Source organism: Etheostoma spectabile, chromosome 1 (genome assembly GCF_008692095.1).
Source record: "Etheostoma spectabile isolate EspeVRDwgs_2016 chromosome 1, UIUC_Espe_1.0, whole genome shotgun sequence".
Lineage (NCBI taxonomy): Eukaryota > Metazoa > Chordata > Actinopteri > Perciformes > Percidae > Etheostoma > Etheostoma spectabile.
In genome coordinates, this window is record NC_045733.1 from 641242 (window position 1) to 660073 (window position 18832).

Genomic DNA, 18832 nt, shown 5'->3' on the forward strand with positions numbered 1-18832 from the left:
TTCATGGCAAAAATGTGTGCGCTGACAGTGGCGTCTGCATGAAAACAAAAACAAAGTGCTGTGCAAGCAAGTCTTCACTTCTCTTGATGGACAAATTGAACAGGAAACAAGTTTCTCACAGGACTAGTCAGAGACAGGAACCAAAATGACACGCACCGAAAGCTATTTAGTTCACTGTAGACAGCTGTTATTCCAAAGAACTATCTTTTTCTGTTTTGTGACCATGATTTGGTTAGCAACTTTATTACTTATGGAACAAGTCAGGAAGAATGTAAGTACATAGTTGATTTGATTGCCATGGAATGATTAAAGGTCCCATGGCATGAAAATTTCACTTTATGAGGGTTTTAAAGATGAGTTCCCCCAGACTGCCTATGGTCCCCCAGTGGCTGGAAATGGCAATAGGTGTCAAGCTACAGACTCAGAAATGGCATTGTGGGACTGGCTCTAGTGGCTGTAATTCTGCACCAAGGCTGAATTTTGCAAAAGAGACTTCAGATATGGTATTAGTGGACCACCAAGGTCTATATTAAAGCATCCAAAGAGCACCATGTCATGGGACCTTTAAGTGCAGTCACTGCATGGCAAAAAAAAGTCAAAAGTCTTTTATGGCATGGCCAGGTTAGCTCAGTTGGTAGAGCAGGCGCACATGTACGGAGGTTTACTCCTCAATGCAGCGGCTGTGGGTTTGACTCTGACCTGTGGCCCATTGCTGCATGTCATTTCCATTCTTTCTTGTCTTCATCTGTCCTGTGGAATTAAATGCCCCAAATGCCCCCTAAAAAATATCTTCTGTTCTGATTCTAAACCCCAATTTTCTTATTTCTAGAGAAACCTGCTCCTATGTAATTTTGTAATGGTTGAGATCCATAATCCTGTGCATTACTGCCACCCTCTGCTCTGGCATGGCTTAAAAAAACTGCATTCAGCTCCCAGGAAGAGACTGTAGCTGCTGAACAACAGTCACTGTGTCTTTCTGCAAAAATCAACAATTCAATATAATAAATACAATATTACTTCTTATTCATCCTCAAAGCATGCTATTTCTTTCTCTTTTCCACAGGTTATAGCCATCTCCAGACACATCCTATAACCACCTGTGCTTGAGTAAAAAACGTCAGCATAATGGAATACCTTTCAATGGACTGACCACAATACCTGATTTTTTATTGATACATAATATTACATACATATAGCCAGTATTTCTGAGATGGCAGATAAAAAGCTAAGCTAGTGTCTTTCTTGTCCCTCACTATCCCTATTCTCCCCCAATAACCTTTGCAACAGAGTAACAACGCTCTCACACACCTTAACTTTGGACTCTGTCAACCCAATCTATTGCATAGATGTCAACCTTTTTTGTTAATTATTAACAACCCCTGCCTTTTTACCAATGCACTGAGAATTATTTCTGAGCACAGGACACTATGGAATTAAAAAAAATCTAATATACAACCCAATTTTAACCATTCATTTTAGCTTTCAGTATTTTGTGTTGTTATCAGTGCCAAAGCTTCATATGACGTATTCAAGTTATTTAGTTATTCTCAGATATGAAACTTTCAATTTCAATCCTTCAGTCTCTGGATGCAATTAAGGTTAAATATCGATCCAGACTAAACTAGCGGTGAAGCGGTAGAGCAAAAAAAAAGTTGAATACAATTATCTATAATAGCTAGCCTATAACACAATACCTGGTTAATAGAAACTCTGTTGGTAAATTTGGAATTACTTCAATTTAAGGAAAGAAATAAACATGAAGATTTAGTGAGTGAGTTCAAAGTGTCATGTTGTTAGTTCTGATGTGGCTGACCGTGTGCAACATCCAGGGTCCAAAACTGACAGGGAAGCATAGACCTCAAAGTCAGGTATAGCCAAAGGTCATTGAGATCTTCTTTATGACGTTTTGTTTACACATACATGAATGGTTCAGGAAATAATTAGGCCTTTATCTATCATGCAGGTATCAGCTCAATCAGGTATCCTCGGAAATGAGCTAACAGGTAGATTGGCAAATGAGTCATTCAAAAAAGGAATTGTTGAAGTTGATATTAAATTAGCCGATCAAAATCAGACGGAAAGGGCACAGTGTGTAGAGAAGTAACTCAACAGTGGCAGTAGGATAACACAATAAAATGGAGGCAGTTTGTGTACACTCAATATTTGTTAAGACGTAGGGGAACAAATTGGAAAGAGCAAGTAACAACACTAAACAGCACACGTCACATAGGGAAGCAGACAGTGTTTTTTGTCATCATGCCAGAAATGTTATTTGCATGTGTTAGTTAAAGGAAATATGTATCCGAGAGAAAGTAGGACATGTTGAAATAAATGAAATGGCTAACAGGAGCAGGGGTAATAACATGCAAGAGTGTGGTGAAAGTAGACAAGGCAGAACATGCTTGCCAGCTTCCTACTGTGAAAAGGTTTGACGAGGAAAATCTGACCTACTGGACACTGTAGGGGTTAACTAACTCCAGAAGATGGCAGTAGTGCAGCATTAAGAATGCTAGCTGCCGCCTATATTCATAAAAGGAGAAGAAGAAGAAGAAGAAGAAGAAGAAGAAGAAGAAGAAGAAGAAGAAGAAGAAGAAGAAAAAAAAAAAGAAAAAGAAAAAGAAAAAAAACAGCAGCAGCAGACAACGACGAAGAAGAAGAAGAAGAAGAAGAAGAAGAAAAAAAAAAAAAAAAACAGCAGACGAAGAAGAAGAAGGTTTCAGCCAGTTCTATTCTCGATGAACTAAACATGACGATGTTGACAATTACGATGTTTTCAGTGCAGCTGCACTAACTAAAAGTAAAGCACTGAATACAACGAGGGACGGGGGATAGTGTGTTTAACTAAATCTGGGACAAACTGTAAGTGACGATTTAATACGAGCTGGTTGTCTGGTGCTTAAGAGTGGCTAGCTACGTTGCTAATGTCAGCTAACGAGTAAGATAGCTTTTCAGAAACGTTAACGTTAGCTAGGTGATGCTAAGCTATACCCAATGTTAGGGCGTGAACTCCTTTTGTTGTTGTTCGCATAATTATTTTCACTATTCTTTACCGTTACATCTAGCGACTAGGTTACAAATGTTGGCCCATTCGATCGCGGGCCCGAGGTTTTCATGTTGTCTGGGTGATTTAAGCTTTTAGCTCCAAATCCAGTCCAGTCAGTGCACTGACCTTTTGCATGTGTATGTAACAAAGCTAATGTTTACGCATGTTTGGCCCACGTTAGCTACTTTAACTCACTTCTGCTACCCTCACAGGTTTTGATTACTTGGATCAGGACATACACCATTTTCACGAGTTGACAAGTGGACCGTAAACTCTGCAATGCCTCTGCTGTTTTTGGAGAGGTTTCCTTGGCCCAGCCTGCAGACCTACACAGCACTGAGTGTGGCTTTGCTTGCTGGCAGCATCTTTAGTGCCTACACCACTGTGACTGATCCAGGCATTGGGGTCTTGGAAACTGATGAAACACCTGTCCCCTCTGAAGGGGAACATCTTGAACATCTAAACAATGATATTAGTGAGGCAGAATTGTCAATCCTGTCGTATCTTGCCAATGACAGTCTATTTGTATGGGTGAGTGTCATCCAGTTTAGCTCAGTTTTGCATTTGTTTGCTAAGATGAGGACATTCTTACAAAACAACTAACTGTCACGTTCTTCTCTGTACTCCCCTAGGTGTTGGTCAACACATTCTGCTGCTCTTTGATGTTAACTGCTAAAATGATTCAATATGTGGTGTTTGGCCCGCTCAGGGTCAGTGAGAAGCAGGTGAGTCTGTGTCTAGAACAGTGTTTAAGAAATTATTAACTACTTTAATGCCTGGGGTATTAAGCAGCTCTACTTAAGTCTTGACCTAGCAGAAAAAAATGCATGTAATTTGCTCTGTGTTAATTCCTCAGCATCTGAAAGATAAGTTCTGGAACTTCATCTTCTACAAGTTCATTTTCATCTTTGGCGTATTGAACGTTCAGACAGTGGACGAGGTGGTCATGTGGTGTTTGTGGTTCTCTGCCCTGGTCTTTCTCCACCTCATGGTACAGCTCTGCAAAGATCGATTTGAATATGTAAGTATTATAAACTACACCATTTTTTTTACTCATTCCAGTGCCTCTAACTCTGGTGTATGACTATCAATCTTGTATGGTAATCAAGGGCAGGGCGGTATACCAAATGTATTGAATTATGACATAACATGACATTATGAATCTGTTATCATTCCAAATATACTTCCAACACAATTTTCCTTTCCAATTCAATTAAGAATAGCTACAACAAGTGGGCCACAGCAAAGCAAAGGGCCGCAGGTTGGAGGCAAACCAGGGCCTGCTGCGTTGAGGAGTAAACCTCTATATATGGGTGCCCGCTCTACCAACTGAGCTATCCGGGCACCCAGCCTAAAGCTCTTTTAAATGTTTCTTTCTTGCCTTGAAAGCTTACACCTCTTATGTACATTTGTCATAGTTTAGGACACTGTTGTCGTTTGTACCTAGTTTTATTTATTTTCTGCTACAGACTCTTATTTGTTCAGGTTCCGACAGGACACAAATATGTTTAAAAATGTCAGTTAAGAACAATTTATATATTATAGATATTAGAAGGTATAATAGATAGGCCTACATGTCCCTGAATGAAACGTTCCTATTAATGCTACATAGTGAAGCCGATAGAACTAGGTCCACAGTCTTTGTGGCTGCCTTGTTACTCACAAGGACTGACAGTAAATGGGAGGTAGCCTGAAGCCTGGCATTTGACTTTCAAGCTTTATAAAGTTGTCTTTTTAAAAGATGTGGGCCGTGTCCCCCAAAAGTCTGAGAGTAACTGTACTCTTCTCAGCTCTGGATCTATTAATAGTTCCTTGTTTTGGCATGTGGGGCTGCTGATTGACATGTCCCTGTATCAGATTCATGTTGGGGTAAACAAAATATCAAATTTAATTGACCACCTCAAAAGCACTACTATTTAAAACAGGCATTTAGTTGGTTTGTTGCCTGGGATGTAATGCATTGGTAACTGGCCTACTTAATGTACAGAGGGAAATTTCTGCCTGCCGGGCTGTAAAAATGTATCAGTTTGTATGTGTGTTAATGAATACACTGGGCTACATGTGGTTGTGTGCATGTCTAGCTGTCTTCAAGTCTTTGTTTCTGTCTCCCAGCTTTGTCTACAGATCTGCATTTATGGTCGTTCTTTTTAGGTTGAAGTCAGTTGTGCTAGCCCAGCTGTTTTCCTTCCTGTTTCTGTGGGCTGGTGCGTGTGGGGAGTGTGTGTGCGGCAGGCAAAACACCTTATGTTCTTTGGTGGCATGTTTTATGAAAAACGTGCAGATTTAGTATTGTTTGGTTAGTTATATTCTTTAAATGTCAGAATAATCTGTACTATGAGATTGTGAACATTAATACAAAACACCTGGTCTGCAATGCATTCCTAAATATTTATAATGTTTTATCTTTATTTGTGTAGCCCAGATAAAATGTATTCGTGCATTTGTGTGTGTTATGCAGCACAAGCTCTCCAAGAATTCAAGGACCCTAACAAGAAACCCTAGGACATAAGTAAAGGGAACAACTTTGAGAAAGGCATAGTCCACTTACAATTCACATTTTCTTCCATACAGCTGTCTTTCTCGCCCTCCACTCCCATGAACAGCCATGTACGAGTGCTTTGTCTGCTGGTCTCCCTTCTGCTGGACTGCTGTGGTCTGGCAGTGGGCTGTGGTCTGTTTGGAGCTTCTCATGGCATGCATACCCTCTCCTTTATGGCAGCAGAGGTAAGAACCTGGAGCCACAACTGTATAATAATGGTGGGTGGTGTGTGGACAATGGCATATTGATTGTGGACTTTTTGAGCTTTTGCTGACATGCTCATTATTTTAAATGTGCCCGGGCAGATTTTTAATGTTTTTCATGTTCCATATTGTAAACACTCCAAACCTCTTTTATGGCAGACATTTTGACATTAAAGCTTGAAAAGCACAGTTGTAATTAATAACATAAATAACAGTTGTATTTTATTTAAATGTGCCAGTTCCAGGGCCCCAGTATTGTGCATGCTGGGTCATGAGTATAGCTCACTGGTGCACTGGAATCAACCCTAATGTTTCCAGTTTTTACTGCTACGACAAATCAAAGCATCTACTGTTGAAAAATGCTTATTTATTTAAATACAGAGGCTACAAAAGTCTCCATAAGGGGATACATTTTCAAAGAGAGGTTTAGTCTAACACAAATTGTCACCGCTTCCCATCTGCCCCCATTACTTTATTTAGCTCAAAATATCCTTCAGGTAGTTTCATTTCTTTTAAAGTCACAACTGAAATGTCATATTTTGTTATCCCTAATGGAAAGTAGACCACCAGAGTTACTCCACGTTTACCTGTAACCCTTTTTTTCCATTAGTGTCTGTTGGTGACTGTACGCACTGGGCATGTCATCATGCGGTAAGTTCCTTCAAAGCCTTCTTACAAATGCATATACATGTACACTCTGCAGCAGTACGGATGAGAGCCTGTGCAGATTTAGAAAATAATGGGCATGGGGCTAGCTACGCCATTTGTTTTTCCCCGTGTCCATTACACAAGTGTAAAAAGCTTCTTTGTCCCAAAGAGAGGGGTCAGGATTTTACCAGTAGCAGAAACAACTCTAATCAGCTGAGGCGCTCATAGATACACCTAGATATTAGTCTAACATTAAAACCTGGAAACCATTCACAGTTTACAGTACGGGCACAATGCTCTGGCTTGGTACAAAGCAAATTATGTTTTTGATGACTAACCGTGCATTAGTTTAACTATAAAAAAATGGTTTGTGTTTAACATGTTATTACACACAATGTATTAGGGTGTTTATTGGCATTAGACAATTTCTACACATTTTTTCAACTAAGCACATTGATTTAAAGCTATGAATTCATTCCTATACATAGGACAATGATGAGAAAATTGTGAACTTTGATTCTCTATAGTTATAACACTGTTATCGCTCCTCCTGTTTTTGATGGCAACATACCTGTTTTATCGTACCATAATACCTTTACACCATCTTTGTTTAATACATTATGATTTTCCAATCCCTATCCAAGATAAGGGCCACAACATCCACCATACTGTCTCAATATCACCTGTTTTTCATGGCCTGATTGTGCATGTCCCCTCAGATATTCCATTCATCTGTGGGATCTAAACCATCCAGGGACCTGGGAGAGTAAGGGAACATATGTCTATTACACTGACTTCATCATGGAGCTGGCTATGCTCTTCCTGGACCTCATGCACCATATCCATATGCTGGTAAGACACAGAGGGAACAGGTGTCGGCATGATATGATATAAAAATTTAGTCTCTCACTATCTCTTTTTCCACTCACCTAATTTTGTTTTTTTGTTCATATGTTTCTCGTCAGCTTTTTGGAAACATCTGGTTGTCCATGGCCAGCTTGGTTATCTTCATGCAGCTGCGGTATCTCTTCCATGAGGTCCAGCGCCGTGTCCGCCGCCACAAGAACTACCTTCGTGTCATCAACAACATGGAGGCCAGGTGATAAAATATCTTGATTCGATTGTTTTTCCCCTTTTTACCTCATATTTCTGTGCTTGGTTTGTTCAATTCAAATATCCATCAAGTATTACTTGTTTCATCATTATTTTTGTACTCTGAAACTTATTTGTGCAGATTTGCAGTTGCTACTGCAGAGGAGCTTGCAGCTAATGATGATGATTGTGCCATCTGCTGGGATACTATGTTGACAGCACGCAAACTACCCTGTGGCCATCTCTTCCACAAGTAAAGCGTTTTTTTTATTTTGCAATGCCTGCATGGTTTATATCTGTAATCCAATGTTTTACTGGTACAACTGGCCTGTGTTTCCATTGCCTAGAAAAAAAGGAACTTACAGAATAAAAATGGTGAAAGGAGAGAGTGTAGCTTAATAGCTGGTTTGATTTGTATTGAGAGATGATCTTATGGAAAGTTCCCCATGCTTATCTCTATGTATGGTGAAGGGTATGTGATGATGTGGGGTTATTTTAATTCCAAAGGCCAAGGGAACTTTATCAGGATGCATAGTATCCTGGATCCATGAAGTAACTAGCCTTTAAAAATAAAGATCTGCCGTCCTCTATGGGAATTTATCATAGGGGTGTGTAAACTTATGCCTCCTCTATTTTAAGGAAGAACATGTATTTATTTACAATACATTATTTGTGTGTTTCCAGCTCTTGTTTGCGCTCATGGCTGGAGCAGGACACCTCGTGTCCAACATGTCGGACATCCCTGAACATTAATGGGGACGGGGGCCAAGCGAGAGGACAGCCGCAGGGCGGGGGCTTGGAAGATAACATCGGCCCAGTAGGAGCTGCTCCAGATGCTAGACCACATATCAACCAACACAATCACTTCTTCCACTTTGATGGTAAGTCTGTCGGACACAGATCCTTCTGATAGGCTTTGTGTTACAATGACTTATAAAATCCATACATTCTCTTACAGGATCTCGCATTGCCAGCTGGCTGCCCAGTTTCTCAGTGGAAGTAATGCACACCACCAATATCTTGGGCATTGCTCAGGCCAACAACTCCCAACTCATGGCCATGGTGAGTTTATGTTTACAATCTGATGAAATTATTGTTGGTTATCTGAGAGATGATGCACTTGCAGATAATATTTAAGGCCAGGTTTTGAATTATTTTTAAGACATTTGATGACAGTTTGATTTTTTTAATACTTAATTTGCATGAAGCCAATTGTGCCATTCATTGGTCTCACTCTTCTTTTTTTCTGTTTACGAGCAGCCAGTTACCTGAGTTGTGTAATGTGGGCCAAATGCTCTTAACATCGATACTTTGCTTACATGGTATTTGACTTCCTGGTAAATCCGTGTTGACATAGTGATAACCTCTTTATTTAACTAACGGATTAAACCGAAACTGTTGGTTACAAAAGATGGCAAGCATATTATAAAGTATAACACAAAAAAATTATTTTATACTTTTTTTTATACTAAATCACCAATACTGTGTGTTTAAAACCTGTTTGTGTTCACCTTAAAAAAAGAAATGTAGTTCTAACCACTTGTTATGGTCTGCTCTTTCATCTCCAACAATCTTTCTCTAAATTCTTTTTCTATTGCTCTCTTCCGTTTCCATGTACCTTGTGGTCACCAGGCCCATCAGGTCCAGGAGATGTTCCCTCAGGTGCCCTCCTATCTTGTGATGCAGGATCTGCAGTTGACTCGCTCTGTGGAGGTCACCACCGACAACATCTTGGAGGGACGCATCCAGGTGCCGTTCCCGACGCAGGTCAGTCCGCTTGGGAATAAATGTTAATAGCGGTGCCATTTTTTTTTTTCTCCATTGATACCTCTAAAAAGGCTAACCTTGTTATGATTACACAATGCTCTCCTGATTTCTCCAAATGTCAGTGCTTCCTGGCTCTCTGTTTCAGGTTGATCACATCTATGTTTAGCTGAAAAAGCCAGAATGCAACACTCTGTCTAGAACTGTAACAATTCCAAATTTTGCCGTTCAATTAATTGTCTCAGAAATAATTGCAATTAACAATAAATTTTCTCTTTCAGTCAAATTTCAAGTTTTGAATGAATTCAAGGATACATCTTTTGCTATATATCACTGTTTTGTGACCCAGATATTGTAATAACATAAGCACACAGCCTAGGACGGCTCTTTTATTATCATAAAACATTTTTTTTAACTGTATCCCCCCTATCGTTTTTGTTGCTATAAACATGTATGGGCTCAAGTGCCACAACTAACAATTGAAATAATAAATAAATAAAAAATAGTCTACAATAATCACTTATATATTTACAATTTGGCCTATCTAAACAAAATCAACAATTACTAGTAGGGCTACACGATTATGGCCAAAATGATAATCACGATTGTTTTGATCAATATTGAAATCACGATTATTTTTAGATTTTAACCAGAACAAATTTGATTGTCACATAGGCTATTTATAACGGCTTTCACATTCATATTCTGCTACATTCCTGCTAATACACACACACACACACACACACACACACACACACACACACACACACACACACACACACACACACACACACACACACACACACACACTGATTTTTATCAGATCTTCCACTAGTCCAGAACTATAAATCAGTTTTAAGTCAAAGCCAGTTTGCTCTTTTATTAAAACAGATTGGCTTAAAATAAAATGCGAATACAGTGTTTCTTTCCCAGATTGAAAATATACTGCTGCAATGCATGTAAATGAATGATCTAACAAAACATTGCTTCATTTGTGGAGAAGCAGTGGCTGCAAGGACATTTGGTGCACCGGTGCGACCTGGGAAAAATGTTAGTCGCACCCTAGAGCCCTGTGAGCTAACAGACACTAACTAGCACTGGTCACTGCAGAAAAACAACACAGACGGGACAAAATGTTGCGTTTACTAGTAAACCGTGGTAACCTTGTGACCAACGTATGGCGACTGCTATCTATTGTGGAGTTTTCCTCCCGTTACTCTATCCTCTGTGACTGTCTACAACTAGAAAATAAGCTGCGCGTTGCAGGGAACAAATCTGACTGGCACATGATCAGACAGTGGTTTACGGAGCTGTAGATTGGCTTTGCAAAAAACAAACAAACCCCAGAGCGTTTCGTTTTATGAATGGAATGACGCTTTTCAAATATCGCTTGATCACGCAAATTTGATCGTGGGAAGCCAAAATTGTGATCGTAAATAAAATTTTGATTAATTGTGCAGCCCTGATTACCAGTCATACGCCTTAGCTAATGTTAGCAATTAATTGCGTTTAAATTGCTCTGTCAGATATTCTGTCTGTGTTACTTTGTCAGGCTATAGAGCATGCCCCGACACAGGTGAGCACTGGGCCAGATGAGCAGGAAGGGTCCAGTGGAGCCGCTGAACAGGGCCTCAGTGAGTCAGACAGCATGGAGATCAGAGGAGGTCGCTTCTCTAAGTCGGCCGAGGAGAGGCAGAAGATGTTAAAGCAGAGGAAAGAAGAGATTCTCCAGCAGGCACGCAGGTTGGTACACTACGCAGGCTGGTTTTCTACCAAATAGAAAGTGGTGCTACGCCAAGTTTTATATTCAAAAGAAGTTCAATTTCAAAATAAAAAAAGAAATGTCCTTGTTTTTGAAAACATTTTCCCTGCCTTTTCCCCATTACCTTGCATTTTCTCATGCTCATCTGTTGTTTATTACTTTCCTGCAGGAGATATCTGAACAAAAGTCCAGAGGACCAGGAGGATGAGGATTTGCCGGGACTGGAGGAGGACATTGTTCCAGAGTTGAACTTGACTGTGCTTAGACGTAGAACCATGGCGGCAGCTGCAGAGAGACGCATGCAAACTCAACAAGACCCTGCACCCTGATACACAGATTGGCTTCATCACATCATCATCATCCCAGGAGGCACAGACAAAGCTATTTAATCCCTCCCCATTTGGTGTACAGTCAGTGGTCATCACCTATTCAAAACAATAATTAAAAAGCATTGCAAACATGGCCTTTGGACTGTTTTGGGCTGCCTAAAACGGTGGGACTATTGTGAATGGCCTCTGCATCATTGATTTGGAGTATTTGGAGCATTATATAAATTAATGGGTGAAGGGTCACAAAATGCAAAGTTGCATTTCCCTCTATTTACGTGCCACACATTGCAGCTACCAGCTTCAGTAGAGTCAGTTTCTACCATGATTGGGACTGGCTGTTAAAAATGAGCATGCTTTACATTCAGATACGTATAATGTGAAAGGAGTTTGAAGGTGTCATTACTAGGTAAACGCTTTTTGGGTCTTTGTGTGTTTTCCTTTTATATGACTTTATTTTCACGTTTTGCTAATGGTGGAAAGCTACGTATTCTGAATGGAGAAACTCAACTGATGTATTTCTGTGTTACTTTATGGGTTTCAACTGTGAATTATGTGTAGGCAAAATAACATGTTTTTATTCCTTACCTTGGAGTAAGTGAACGTCACTTTAGTATTGTTTGGCCTATCTGTCAAATATGAATGTTTCTCTCAAAATACTGCTGCAAACAAAGTGTTTTTGACCCATATGGGTGTTCTGTATTTAGCGTGTAATATCACCCATAGCAAACAGCTTTGTTATTTAACACGGGGGGAAGTGGGCATGTAAATCTTAGTTTTTCTAATACTATTCCCTTGAGATTCAAAGGCAACAAAGGGGTTGTGTTACATTTTGTACAATGACAATGGGTGTCATCCTCTCAGTCTTTCTTAAATTCCCCCTCTAATGATAAGCAGTGCTCTCTCTGAATAAGAAAATATTTTCTACTGAATATATCAATTAATTATGAAATTTTTAGGATATGTAGAAATTGATAAGTCTGTGACAGCTGGACTTGCTGGACTGTCTTTTGAAGACATGTTGTCCCTCTTGCTCTCTTTCAAGAGGCATTTTCAAGACTTTACAAATCTAATTGCCTTTGAATTAAAGTAGACCTGTTATACTTTTTCTTATTTTCTGTCATCTATAATGTCACAATCTCAGATGTCCATATTAAACATGGCCAAAGCTTCAAATAATGCTGCAAATGTATGTAAAAGTAATCCCTGTAAGCAGAAACGTCAGATTTCAGACGCTTCTGAACACTGCTTCCAACAGCAAACTATTGGGGATTTTTCCCGGCAGAAAAGTGCTGCCATACATCTTTAAAGTTGTTCCTGCCTACAACAGATGGCGTAGAGGCAGTGGCCCTGAAATGCTGATCAATCACAGCAGACTGGATATTTTCGGGTAGGGGGTCTTAAAGAGACAGGCGCTCCAAGAGAGCGTCTTAGACAACAACAAAGTGCAGCAGCCATGGACAGTATGAGAAAAATAAGTGTCATCAGAGCACGTTAACAGGTTCAAGTAGAAAGATACAAGCATGAACCTGAAAATGAGCATAACAGGTCTCCTTTGATATTGCTAGATATTGTATGACCTGAATGACTGACTGATAATCTTGTTCTGTTTAGGGTGTTCTGTTTGTGTTGCAATTGTCTACTCACATGGAGGAGTGCTATTTCGAAAATTATATTAGCGAGGAACATAATCATCCTCGATCTGTTCAAAAATTACAGTACGGTTCAACATGGACTGGGCCCTTTTGAAAATTTCAAAGTCTGAAAGTGGTTTAGGCATATCAATGGCTACAAAGATGGAGACTGTAATTGTTTCATTTCCTATTACAGTGCAAGGGCAGTATGGGGTAAGATTTGCATGAATCTAGACAGTGCTTTTTATTTGCTTCCACTTTATCCCAAAGAGCAGCCCACAAACTTATTCTAAAAGCTGAAGTGTTGTGATCTTTATTTTGTGTTTATTTCATTGCTCAAACTCTGTTTTCGGGGTGTTGTAAGAAGATATAATATAGAATTTAGATTTTAATTAATCATAATGTAAAGAAAAGAATTGGACTGTTTTGTTTTCATTTAGTTATTTAACAACTCTTAATGTCCATGATATATTTTCCTATGCACGGGATTTCTTTCAAAAACATTGCTTATTTAATCAAAACTGAAAAACTTTTTGGACTGAGCTTTCCTGTATTTTTGTGCCTAAATTAAGAATGGTTCAGTTATGGATAATTTATGTAAATCTAGTTTTTGTAAAATATGTTAATACAAAAGACTCAATAAACAGAGCTTCTACAGCTTTTTAACAAAGTATAGTATTTTAATCCTTCTTCTTGAGACAAACCCACTTTTGTTGATGCTTTGTCGAAGTAAACTGCCTTTGCCTCTATTTTCCAAACAGACTACTGCAGACCCACTTATTTAAAGATTACATTGTTTAAAAGGAAATTATATCATGTCTAGTGGGCAGTATCCAATACAATGGACCTTTGAGTTTATTAGTCGTGTGTGTGTGTGTGTGTGTGTGTGTGTGTGTGTGTGTGTGTGTGTGTGTGTGTGTGTGTGTGTGTGTGTGTGTGTGTGTGTGTGTGTGTGTGTGTGTGTGTCGACAGGTTAAACCCCACATGTCACTATGAAAAACAATGTGTCTGGATGACTGATTGGATTCATAAATCACGCTCGATATAAGTTGGAATGGTTTCTGGTAATCATTTTGGGATTGTGTACTTTTACTGATCCATTGACGTCATTGGGCTGCGCCCCTTACCTCTAGCATCTCTGCCACGTCATATATGCCAGGCGGAAACAGCAGCCGAAAAAAACCTCCTTTAACTGTCTATGGAAAAAAAAAAACACCCACGCTGTTCTGCTCAATGATGTAGCCCAGCCACCTACATAAGTAGTCCAACTGCCCGGTTGGCACTGTAGTTACGTTACCTCAGTCTGGGAATTCAACTGGACCATCTCTTCTGGTGTTTAACTGGTAAGTAGTTAAGCTACCTAGCTAGCGGTTTAGCATGACAGGCGATCCCAAAGGGATGTAACGTTAACACTAATGTGAAGTTACAGCTCTGGCTCTAGCTAGCTAACTTAGCTGCTCTGGATAGTTTGCCTGACTGAAAGTGGCCTCATCTAACGTTAACTGGTTTGATAAACTATTTCTTTGTGAGCTGTTTGGTAAAATGTAACGGGTAAAGTTACTGCAGGGAAACACTCTGTCTCTTTGGCAAATAACATATCCATTAACACAACTATATTCTTATTTGCGTGGCTTGGTGTTCATCAGAGAATAATGACACCACTGAAGAGTAATGTTTTGCTTCCATGGAAACGAGACTTATGACGCGGTTAGCTCGGTATCTAGCTAGTATTTTTTTTGTATTGACTTTTCTTTTGTTCCTGTATTGTAATTTATATTCGGAGTATATGTGAGTAACTCTGTGTATGGACTTTTGTAAAATAAAGAATTGGAAAACAAAGAAAAAAAATGTTTAAAACTATCGCCGAAACAAGAGTCAATCTCCCAGTGTTAAAGCTACCAGCAAGAGCACTAATTATGTCACCTGTTGTTGACCTTGGAATGTGGAGAGGCATTTGTAGGATGGGCCCGTCTCACATTACATATCCTGAACCAGATCCTGGAAAGAAATTCATGAAAGAATGTTATCACCTCATAGTGTAGTTAGATTATGTGCATTATATTTCATATATTGGTGTGCCCATTACTATGCCAACTTGCTTATCAACCACTGAAGCATGGCAGTAAAGTAATGACAACTTGTATACCAAGTGAAACTGTATTTGTCAGGTCAAAGTTCTGTGCGAACAAATTTATTTTCAATCCTGGCCGACAGTATGACCATTTTAAGTCATTGTGCTGATGCTGTATCTTAGATTGATTAGAAAAAGTCTTTCAATGCAGTGTGCCATACAGACATTTATGGATGCGTGTTTGTAGACTTGCCGGTTTATTTGTGTGTTTTTTTTTTTAAGCAGATATTGTGGGTAATGCTGCTGGACGAGACTCCACTCTTTGAGCCCTCTCTGCTGCAGGAGCTAGACTGGAGTAGCAACACTGTCTCCTTCTCCCCCCCAATTTCCCCATCCAGCCCAGGGGAAGGCCTGGTGCTCAGGCCTCTCTGTACGGCAGACTTCAACAGGGGTGAGTCAAAGATTGGAGGGTCAGCATATTCCACACCAGTACTTCTCAAGAGATTATGAATATAAGAACGTGGTAAATGATGTGGAAAGCATGTTTTCTGTTCCTTGACATCGGATAAGGAAGATCTTACCCGGCAAATAATTCAAAATATAAAACATAACCGCAACATAAATGAGTAATTCACAAGAGATCGAGTGTACCCATCCCCCTGACATTTTCACCAACCGTTTTGTTTTTATGTTCCAGGATTTTTCAAGGTTTTATCTCAACTCACTCAGACGGGCGATGTCACACCAGACCAGTTTACGAGTGAGTCATGCTTAGCACAATGATACGTTCACAAGTAACAGTCTAATTTTAAACCCTAAAGTTGTAACAATTTTTCAAACTTGGATTTCATGCCAAAACATATCTTTACATAGATCAGATCAAACATTTCAGAAGAGGGAAAACCCTCATCTAGAAAACACACTTTAAATAACAACCTATGTCATAAAATATCAATAAAGATAAAAAAAGAAAAATGCATATGTTCTCTGTTGGCTTCCAGAAAAGTTTGAGCATATGAAGAATACTGGAGACTACTACGTTGCTGTGGTGGAGGACACACATCTGGGACAGATTGTTGCCACGGCCACATTGATTACAGAACACAAATTCATCCACTCCTGTGCTAAGGTGAATTTCATCCCGGCAAGCTATTGGCTCATATTTAACGATGGCTACAACTGTAATTTCTATCTACGTTTTTCCTAGAGCCCAATCCCTAAATAATTTACCTATTAATGAAGTACATTTAAATGAATGTAGTTCACCACCATAAACCAAATATTTACACATGAATAAACATTTGTATTTCCTTAACACTATGCAAATCCAATTAGCATTAATAAACAAACATCTATAAAAGGATTGAAATGAAATGACTGGAATGAAGACCCTCTCTATTCTGTTTTGTTTGTAGAGGGGCCGGGTGGAGGAGGTAGTAGTTAGTGACGTGTGCAGAGGGAAGCAGCTGGGCAAACTGTGAGTAGACCTGTGTGAGCCTGACACGTACATTTAGTTTTGGCTTTTTTTTTAAATATTTAAGACCTTAAGGAAATATCTTGTTTTGTGCTGATTTATTTTCCTTTTCCTCTATCCCTTTTTTTTTGTCCCTGTAGGTTAGTTTCAGCTCTTACTCTTCTCAGCAAAAAACTGAATTGCTATAAAATCACACTGGAATGTGCACCCAACAATGTGGCTTTCTACCAAAAGTTTGGATACACTGCCTCAAACGAGACTTACATGCAGTGCCGGTTTTCCAACTGAGGACAACAGCAGCTTTAAACATGGACCACACCTTCATACATGTATGTTGAAGAAATCCGCTCAGTCTAAAATCTCCCCCCTCCCCCCCCTTTGGTAACCATGGCTACCTCACCAGGGGGAGCTCTGTCATCATCTTCCCCCATTATACGAAGAAAGGATTGTCAATTACTGCAAATGTAATGTCTTACATTATTAATAAGCAATGTGCTGTGTACTGACAGAGATAATTTAAATTATATCTACGGAAGAGGATTATGGGCACTGGTGAAAATTTGATTCTCACTATAATTCTCACAGAATTCTGACTTGAAACTCAGAATTCTGACTATCTGACTACCATGCAATAGTCAATAAATATAATTTCTTGAGAAAAAAGATACCAAAGTAAGTTATGCGTCCTAAGCAACTTAAAGAATCAATAAAATGTTTACTACGGTTCAATACAAAACCAAGCATATCGGCTGGAATTACTTTAGCTCATTATTTAAGCTTAGTCTCACAGATTTGTTTCTTTAATCATCGAGGCAAATCACCAAAGAAAAGCAGTTTTGTTTCTTTTAATGTTAATAGTTATTAATACTTTGGGTTTTACTGGGGTTTTTATTTTTCTGACACGTCCCCTTTGGTACAAAGTGCTCTTTATCTCGGCGGGCTTTTCTTTGACAGGAGTGTTGCTGTTGACTATAATGAAGGTTCGAATACTGCAAGACATGGTCATTACTATCAGGACTGTTAAAATGCATTTCTAGTCAACACGAGTTTATATTTCGTGAGGCAGTGGTGAGTGATTAACTAAGGTTCTCTAAGTTTTGTATTTGGTCGATATTTGATCACAGCTGTAGGATTAAAACAATGTATGATGGGAAATGGATAAAGATTTTTGTAAATGGAGTCTTATTTAAGTTACGGGAACATATTTAATGTAATTTATTTCCAAATATGTAATAGTCACATAAAATATTCTATGACCTACCATGTTTCTTTTGGTTATATTTCTAGCTGTAAAACAAATCGTGACATCTGTATTATAATGCTAATTCATGTTATAACTATGAAAATGTTTTTGTACAGACTGGGAAACTACGAGATGGGCAATGTCTACTAATCATAGTTGTGGCCAGAGATGGCAAAGGTATGCACTTCCTGTACTCAAATAAAAGTATAGGTACTTGTTAAAATACTCTGGTAAAAGTAGAAGTACTGATTTAACCTCTTTACTGAAGTAAAAGTAACAAAGGCTGAAAACGTACTGAAAGTAAAAGTAGCCTTGCAAATGACAACCATTTTTTTTTTTTTTTTTATGCAAAGCTACCTGGACACCACACACAGTACTGAGTGCAAGGTGAGAAACTTCAGTGGACATGGAAACAGGCTCTTTATGCCATTGCCTACATTTTAAATGGATGTTTGCCAATAGGCCTAAAACATCCCATTTGATTATTGTGACTGGGACTCCAGGTTAATAAGATTTTAACTGATAAAGATATGAATTCAATTGGGATTGTGAGAATTCACAGATCCAGGTTTCTTTTTTCAGTCTTCCCCTTAACATTTAAAGGAATGTATGTATGTGCTTATATGGCTTCTAAAAAGGATAAATCATGAATTACTAAACAAAAAGAAGTCTTGTAGTGGTGCCTCAAGTGCAACATATATTCCCATTCTCTTAGATTGAATTTGGTGTTGACACAAAAAATAACAGTAATTCCACTAAAATTATTTAAACTAAAGTAACGAGCCAATTTTTGTAAAATGGGAGTATAACTTACCGATATTCGTGTTAAAATGTAAAGAGTAAAAGAAAAGTCGCCACAAAAATAAATAGCAAAGTAAAAATCTGAAAAATCTACTTGAGTACAGTCAAAGTATTTCTACTTCCCATCTCTGGTTGTGGCAAAACATCTTTGGGTAAGATGCATTGTGCACTCAGAGCTCAAACAACTTGTACGACCATAAACTCAAAAGTGGTCAGTTAGTGACTGCTTCTT

At 38.9% G+C, this 18832-nt stretch overlaps 2 protein-coding genes across 3 annotated transcripts; both read left to right on the forward strand.

Moving 5' to 3' along the window:
- The first annotated feature begins 2601 nt into the window (after window positions 1–2601).
- LOC116692584 (E3 ubiquitin-protein ligase AMFR) lies at window positions 2602–13682 on the forward strand. The gene is made up of 14 exons (XM_032521005.1): window positions 2602–2859; window positions 3256–3574; window positions 3676–3768; window positions 3900–4064; window positions 5615–5767; window positions 6396–6436; window positions 7153–7285; window positions 7399–7532; window positions 7668–7778; window positions 8210–8406; window positions 8484–8587; window positions 9158–9292; window positions 10842–11032; window positions 11221–13682. Exons 2-14 carry the CDS (start codon window positions 3323–3325, stop codon window positions 11378–11380), a joined length of 1869 nt encoding a protein of 622 aa, XP_032376896.1. The 5' UTR covers window positions 2602–2859; window positions 3256–3322; the 3' UTR covers window positions 11381–13682.
- Window positions 13683–14140: 458 nt separating this feature from the next.
- LOC116692612 (glucosamine 6-phosphate N-acetyltransferase-like) lies at window positions 14141–17080 on the forward strand. Of its 2 annotated transcripts, none has more exons than XM_032521060.1 (6): window positions 14141–14354; window positions 15368–15533; window positions 15780–15842; window positions 16084–16211; window positions 16498–16559; window positions 16697–17080. In XM_032521060.1, the coding sequence occupies exons 2-6, from the start codon at window positions 15380–15382 to the stop codon at window positions 16842–16844; spliced, it is 555 nt and encodes a 184-aa protein (XP_032376951.1). In that variant the 5' UTR covers window positions 14141–14354; window positions 15368–15379; the 3' UTR covers window positions 16845–17080. The 2 variants fall into 2 exon arrangements, with proteins under 2 accessions (XP_032376951.1, XP_032376955.1); XM_032521064.1 differs by having other exon boundaries at window positions 14142–14354; window positions 15365–15533.
- Window positions 17081–18832: the final 1752 nt, after the last annotated feature.

Bases quoted from the DNA above. Each gene is read 5' to 3' on its own strand.
- LOC116692584 (XM_032521005.1), top strand. From the start codon at position 3,323: ATGCCTCTGCTGTTTTTGGAGAGGTTTCCTTGGCCCAGCCTGCAGACC. The intron at 5,768-6,395 runs GTAAGAACCTGG...TTTTTCCATTAG, and splicing joins TCTCCTTTATGGCAGCAGAG to TGTCTGTTGGTGACTGTACG. The intron at 11,033-11,220 runs GTTGGTACACTA...ACTTTCCTGCAG, and splicing joins ATTCTCCAGCAGGCACGCAG to GAGATATCTGAACAAAAGTC.
- LOC116692612 (XM_032521060.1), top strand. From the start codon at position 15,380: ATGCTGCTGGACGAGACTCCACTCTTTGAGCCCTCTCTGCTGCAGGAG. The intron at 15,843-16,083 runs GTGAGTCATGCT...GTTGGCTTCCAG, and splicing joins CACACCAGACCAGTTTACGA to AAAAGTTTGAGCATATGAAG. The intron at 16,560-16,696 runs GTGAGTAGACCT...TTGTCCCTGTAG, and splicing joins GGGAAGCAGCTGGGCAAACT to GTTAGTTTCAGCTCTTACTC.